This window comes from Wolffia australiana, chromosome 13 (genome assembly GCF_029677425.1).
Source record: "Wolffia australiana isolate 7733 chromosome 13, ASM2967742v1".
Taxonomy (NCBI): domain Eukaryota; kingdom Viridiplantae; phylum Streptophyta; class Magnoliopsida; order Alismatales; family Araceae; genus Wolffia; species Wolffia australiana.
In genome coordinates, this window is record NC_135847.1 from 8,911,647 (window position 1) to 8,919,267 (window position 7,621).

At 43.3% G+C, this 7,621-nt stretch overlaps 1 protein-coding gene across 1 annotated transcript; it reads right to left on the reverse strand.

The window, feature by feature from the left end:
- Window positions 1-4,068: 4,068 nt before the first annotated feature.
- On the reverse strand, window positions 4,069-7,028 carry LOC144710892 (uncharacterized). The gene is made up of 4 exons (XM_078584733.1): window positions 6,879-7,028; window positions 6,489-6,773; window positions 5,860-6,415; window positions 4,069-4,217 (listed from the first exon to the last, which is right to left on the reverse strand). Exons 1-4 carry the CDS (start codon window positions 7,026-7,028, stop codon window positions 4,069-4,071), a joined length of 1,140 nt encoding a protein of 379 aa, XP_078440859.1.
- Between the last annotated feature and the right edge of the window lie 593 nt (window positions 7,029-7,621).

Sequence of the window (7,621 nt, forward strand, 5' to 3'; positions counted from 1 at the left end):
TCCTCCCTGTAAAGATAGTTGTTGGGGACACCTCCACTCCCGGTTCCCTCGGATCTTTCATGACGAATGCAGCATCCTCAGACGCTCAGGCCCGAACTCCAGATTTCATCCTCTTCCCTCCCCCTTGTTTTTGCAGTATTATTATCTCTCTCACTACTCGTCTTTGACTACTTATCGCCCTAAGAGAATAAACATTCATGCGTAGGTTAGCTACCATACTCATGATACGAAATTTCCTTTATGAGGTCATATCCACTAGTTTTCGTCGAAGGTGCTGATGCTCCTGGACTATGGATGTCCCCTCTTCATTGGCCCTCAAGCTGATCACTCGAATCATTGGGAGCTTTGGTAGGCCACAACCCTTCTCTGCGTCATCATTTGAGTTATGCCTCTCATCAGTCGGCTTCTAATGTATTTCTCGTTGATTAACTATAACCGCATGCATCTGATCACATCCTTCCATCACTTTCGCGGTCATTCCCCTGTGGTGTAGTACAAGTCACTCAACCCAATTGTTGTGTTACATCAAGAAGTCTGCATACCAAAAAGAGATATAAGATCATGGGAGAGTAACACCAAGAAGAGCTGGACTGGCCACATAAAGGCAGTAGAACAAGAATTGAAATTTCAAATATTAGAAAAACTGATAGAGAAATGGGGAAGTTAATGGAGAAGATGAACTAGAAGCTCACTGCTTTGTTCTAAACTTAACCTCCATCTAATCCCTATCAACATCAAAACATGGGGTACCATGAGTATGAGGATAGGGATGCTAATGGGAAACAAATAAAAGAGTTCTGCACTTAAGATATGCAGGGAAATGCTGTAGATAATCTAGGAGAAGGCCAAGGAATGTGGGTTCAGAGTAACTTTGGGCAACAACGTTGGAATCAAAGGAGAAGGTCAATGAACCAAAACCAAAACTACGGTGGGCACACACTCTACCAGCAACGAGAAGCTCGACCTCTTCAAAAAACTGTTCAGCATTATCAGGGTGCTGCAGATAAAACTAATGCCACGTTAAGGTAGGTGATCCAGAGCATGAATGAATATAAAAGTAGGATGAAATAGTTTATGGAGGAGTAAGAAGCAATGCACAAAAAGGAGATTGAAATGATAAGGGAAAGAGTAATCTATCAATACTCATCGATTGCTTATGGCAGTCCTCCACCCATTAACACCAAGGTTATGGTCATCATCATCTCCCCAACTGAGTGGTGCTAGATGGGCTGGTGCTCAATAGTAGTCTAGAAAAAGACATGCTATCATTATTTCCTTGATTAAACCAACAATTTATCATGTTTCCATACTAAGTATAGATTTCAGTAAGAGTTGAATCACACGAACCCCAGAAAACAATTATAATATTTGCCCATGTGGTTCTCTATTTATAGTCTACTGATAAAAACAAAAACTTACTCTAATAGAAGCAATAGTTTTCTTCTTTTTAAGCAATTGCAATGACAAAAAACCTAAATTGTGTTAAGAATAACTTCAATAACAAACTTTAGTTCAATTTTGTAATGTTAAAAAAATAAAATAATAACTACTTAAAATAACTTATAGTATTTTTTGATAGACGGCACCAAGGTTGCCAACAAGAGCACCCGGACTTGATGTGGCGGCACTGAAAAACATGTGGCGGATCTCTCGTTTTTTCGTTCATTACAAATGTGATAACTATAGCTTTAGGATGAACTTTTGAGCACAGTTTGTGGCGTTAGAAATCTGTTACCCTTGGCGACGGAGGACCATGCAGAAGAGCACATCCAGACCCGTCACCAGCCATGTCGCAAAGCCTGAGCCGACGTGAAGAACCTGAGCTTTTCGCGACCAGGTATGCGGGAATGGCCTTTGCATCATTTATTACGTGTTCATGTTGTCTTTTGGTTTTACAGAGGTCCTTCCCCTGTACGACCCCTCCTCTTCGCATTGTTTTGTTTTTACCTTGTTCACCTTTGACTATTGGGGGGCCCCTCATGTGCGTACACGGGCCTCCCCATATGTGTGTATTGGTCATGTGTTGTTTTTTTCACAACGTTTAGGGGGAAGGTCATGCTTCTCTTCCTTCCCCCCCCCCCCCTGAAGAACCCTTTTAGGGCAAAGTACACTAAGGTTCTGTCCCATAAAAAGCAAGCCCATTATTGCACCTATAAGCCCTCATCCTCCTTCTTTTACTAAAAAGGGGGAGGGGAGGCTCGCGATAGACACACTTGGTTATTTAAAAAAATAAACAGAAGAAAATAAATGCATCTTTTAGCAGTTTATGTTGAATTTCTACTCCCTTTTCACCTAGGGTTCCATCTTCCTTGTTGCGGGTTTGGGTTTCAGTGTGGAAGAATAACACAGCTCCTTGAAGGGAGACAAAATTCATTGTCATTCAAGGGTTTCCATCATTTGTTCCAAGATGTGGTGGGGGGGCTGCATCGCTTGTAGACCAAACTATGGGCCTTCCTCAATGTTCGAGTCACCTGCTGCCACTCTACACAAAAAGCAGACTCCTTTCCCACTCGTCACACCGGTTGGAGCAACCGTGATCTATGAGATTTTGTCGATGTCATGCACAGACCGGAACCTTAGTGAACTGCAGATTGCACCGCTTGTCCACGTCATAGTCTGACCTTCTAGGGTGTTGGCTCTAGTATCTAGGAAGCTCACTCACTAATATTGCTAACCAGATGTAAAGAGAAGAAGGAAAAACAATGAACAAAAACACAACTCCTTCAATCATAAGCGAAGTTACAACACAGCCCTTTATATGGAGCGTCCAATGGAGCAAGGGAAGGAAAAAAATGTGATTCTAACTAAATCTCACCAGGAATCCTTGGAGCAGATGCCACCATCGCATTGCCGTTATGATTGACCCTATAGAGCAGAAAAAAGAGAAATAGGATCGCATAGAGGAATCCATCAGCAGAGGTTGTTACTGTCAGTCCTTGCCAAGACTAGACCACCCTATCAGTCTCCTCCTTGGTCTAGCTTCTCGGGGCGAATATCCTTGACTCCTAGGTGCTTTCTTATTTCTACAAATCTCAGTCTTCCAAGTGATTTAGTGAACATGTCTGCTAGTTGGTCTGCAGTCTTCGCGCAGTCAACTGAAACCAAATTTTCTTCTACACATTGACGAATAAAGTGAAAGCGAGTGTCAATTTGCTTTGTCCAATTGTGATGCACCAGATTCTTGTTCAAAGTAATGGCTGATTTGTTGTCCAAGAGCAAGTTCATATCTCCTTCTTTAGTTCCTCTTAGTTCACTAATGGAGCAATTCAGCCACACACCCTCCCAAGCGGTTGTGGTAGCAGCAATATATTCTGCCTCACATGAATATAATGCCACTATTTTTTGCTTCTGACTGGCCCAAATGGTTATTGAATCACCAAGGAAAAATACCTGCCCAAAAGTGCTTTTGTGATCTTGCTCATCACCAGAAAAATCACTATCACTATAGCCTTTAAGTTGTGTCTTTGTTTACACTTTCACATAAACTAATCCAACGTTAATAATACCCCTCAGATACTTCAAAGTTCGCTTGAGTGCTGTGAGGTGTTCTGGTGCAGGATGCTTCATGAACCTGCACAGAAATCCTATATGGAAAGTCAAATCAGGGTGAGTATGAGTCAAGTACCTTAGACTTCCAATGAGACTTCAAAAATAGGTTGAGTCCATTGACGAACCAGTTTGTTGATAAACTTGACCCTTGCTTCGAGAGGAGTCTGAACTGATTTATAGTCCCCCCCTTTTTGCATAAGTCAAGATAGTCTCTTCATAAGTGCTTTGAGACATGCTGATCCAACCTTCTTCCTGACAGACTCTTGTGCCTGAATAGAAACATAGGAGCCCGAGATCACTCATCTCGAATTAGTGATTCATCTGTCTTTTGAACTCATTGATGTCATTTTCTTCTCCTCCTGTGACGAGAAGATCATCCACATACACCCCGATGATCAATTGAATTCTGTCAGAGAACTTCAGATAGATAACTTGTTCATACTTGCTTCTTCTGAACCCAAGCGATACAACGCAGTTGTGCAATTAAAAATACCATGCATGAGGGGCTTGCTTGAGCCCCTAAAGTGCCTTCTTCAACTTCAAGACATAGCCTTCCTTTCCCTTCACAATGAAGCCGTCCGGTTGCTTGACATAGATCTCCTCCTCCGCATCTCCATTTAAGAATGCCAATTTCACTTCTAGATGATGTAACAACCACCTATTTTGCGCTGCAATGGCAATTAAGAGATGAATTGATTCAAAACGGACTACTGGAGCAAATACCTCATCGTAGTCAATGCCATGTATTTTAGTGTAGCCCTTGACAACTAATCTTGCCATATGTCTCACTATATCTCCATGAGCATTTCTCTTAAGCTTGAAGAGCCATTTAAGCCCAACTGGTCTACAATCGGCTGGAGGTGAAACCAATTCCCATGTACGGTTTCAATCAATAGCTTCCATCTCTTCTACCATAGCCATCTTCCATTCTTCCTTCTGACATGCTTCTGCATAGTCACTGGCTCTTCAGCAGACACCATACATTCTTCTAAGTTTGGTGCATTTTGAATGGTTTCATCATAGAGCTGAGTAAGTGACTTGAGTTTTCGAGGTGGGCTTTGCTCGGAGTCTGATGATTAGGCAGAGACGGGTTCTCTGGCCTGAGAATGACCTTCTTCATCCTTAGCTTTAGAGGAGCTTGGCTCATCTTCTACAGAATTAGTAGAAATACTTGGAAAAAATGTGAGTTCAGAAATGTTCTCACCTTCATTTTTCCAATTCCATTGTGCATACTCTTCAAAGATAACATCCTGGCTGATATGGATAGAGTTCATCCTCTTTAAAGCAATGGTAGGCCTTGGAACCCAATTTCATATCCTATGAAGATCATAGGAGAGCTGCAATCTCCAAGCTTCATTTGAGTTTTGGTGCATTTGACATGCACAATAGAGCCAAACACTCATAGGTGTTCAATCGATGGCTTCCTTCCTGTCCACTTCTCGTATGGGGTCAGCCCCTACAAGCTGCGAGTAGATGAATGACTAAGGAGATAGACTGATGTGTTAACAACTTCTCCCCATAGTTCTTGAGGCAGGTTCTTCTCTTCTAACATACTCTGAACTAGAGACATGATAGTCCAGTTCTTTCTCTCTACTACTCCATTTTGTTGGGGGAGAGTACAGAGCAGTCAGCTGATGCTTGATACCTTGTGAGTCGCAAAACGTCTTAAAATCTGCTGAATTGAACTTCCCACCTCTATCACTCCTGAGACACTTCATTTTTGTCCCTTTTTCAGCCTAGGCCACACATTTGAACTTCTTGAAGTGAGTCAATGCCTCCGACTTTTGCTTCAACATAGCAACCCACATTAGTCTTGAGAAATCATCCACAATTAGGAGAAAATTCCGACTTCCCCTAATGTGGGCCTGCTGATCGGACCACAGATATTTGAACAAACCAGCTCAAGAGGTGCATGAGCTCTATAAGTTGACAATTTCGGAAATGGAGTTCAAACTTGTTTCCCAACTACACATTTGCGACAGATGTGATCAGGCACCTTGATTAGTGGAAGACCCTCCACTAGTTCTCTGATTGACATTTCTTTTAGAGAGTGATAATTCAAGTGACTATACCTCAAATGCCAAAGTCGACTTGAATCATCACCTGCCTTCGTAACGAGACAGTTTTCTGACAATCTGAGTTTGAGCAAATAGAGTCGTCCCTGTGTGTGATGAACTTCAGCTAGGAGTGCATCATCTGGATCATAAGTTGTCAAACACCCTCCTTGCATGATCATCTTGTGGCCTTCTTCATCCAGTCTCCCTAGACTGAGGATATTAGGAAATAACTTAGGGACATAGAGAACATTACCAAGTTGGATGCTCTCTCCATCTTGTCGAAGGATGGTTATGCTGCCTCTGCCACGAATTTCAATTCTTGAGTTGTCCTCAAATTTCACAAAACCGGCTGTAGATTCATCAAGCTTCAGGATGAAATTCTGATTCCTATTCATTTGATTCGTAGTGCCTGTATCTAGGTACCACAGATCAGGATGGTGATGATCAAACTTGGAGCCTTGCACGAGAACTTCACTCTGAGCTTCTTCTATGGCCATGAGAAGAGATGAAGTCGATGCTGCCAGGGTAGATGGGGTTGCTGTGTCGTTGCCGGAGTGGACTAAGCCACATAGGCCCTCGGCATTCATATGCAAAATGACCATATCTTTGTCAATTATAAGATTGAATACCTGAGTTATCAAATGCTTTCTTCTATTTGTCTTCATCAGGTGGCAGAATGCTTCCTCGGCCTTGACCTCTTCCGCTTCCTGTGCCACGGCCATGATGACGTCCTCTTCCACAAGATGAGGACTCCTCCCCAATTGACAGCTTGGCTTTGCTAAGCCCCTTGGCCAGTAGGGCTTGCTCCTCTTCATGAGACTCCCGCTCCATGAGCCGTAATTGATAAACAGTGAGTGAGCCTATGACTTCATTGAGACTTACCTTGTCATGCTCGCCATACTGTTCTAGAGATAGTGTGAGAGCGCCGAATTTGGAGGGTGTGGCCCACCATAATTGTCGCACCACCTCTTTCTCTTCCATCATCTCTCCAAAACTCCGCAAGTCCGAGACAATGCCCGTGAATTTCATCCTAAAATCCATGACAAAGTCAATCTTGCCCATAGTGAGCATTTCAAAGTTGCGCTTCAAGCCTTGGATGCGAGACTCAATCACACGATCCACACTGAGATTCCGTTGTCGCAAGATCTCCCAATTTGCTTTTGCCGTCTGCTTAACATCAAGGACCACCAGCAGGTCTTCTGGAACCGCACTGATGATAGTGGAGAGCGCTAATCAATAGTTCTTCTTGGAGACATTCTTATCGATGATTGCCTGCCACAAGTTGTGAGAATCAAGATATACCTCCATGGACATAGCGCAAACACGGTAGTTTGTCTTCGAGAGCTTCAGAGATGGTGTCGGTACCGCCATCTCTCCACCACGCTCGCCGGAGGTACTCATCTTTCCCGTCTTCTCTGCCATCTCCTGATCCCTTGAACTCGAGTGGCTCTGATACCACATGTTGTCTCTACTATATGGGAAGCTCACTCATTAATATTGCTAACCAGATGTAAAGAGAAGAAGGAAAAACAATGAACAAAAACACAACTCCTTCAATCATAAATGAAGTTTCAACACGACCCTTTATATAGAGCATCCAATGGAGCACGCGAAGGAAAAAAATGTGATTCTAACTAACTCTCACTAGGAATCCTTGGAGTAGATGCCACCATTGCATTGCAGTTATGATTGATCTTGTAGAGCAGAAAATAGAGAAACAGAATCGCCAGAGGAATCTGTTAGCAAAGGTTCTTACTGTTGGTCCCTGCCAAGACTGGACCACCCTATCATGGGGCATCCAACAAACCAGTCAAATTTTCCCGCGGTTCCCCGACCGTTCTTTGTGCCCTCTACACCATGGAACCACATCCCTGACTCGTTCGGTCGATGCAAGCGCGATGTGGGGCACAAAGGAGTCCTCCAACCTTCTTTTGGGCCGAGTGATCTTTGACCACTACCACATGAATTCGGTCTCGAGACGCTGCCACCTGCTGCCGTCAGTGCTAATCTAATCA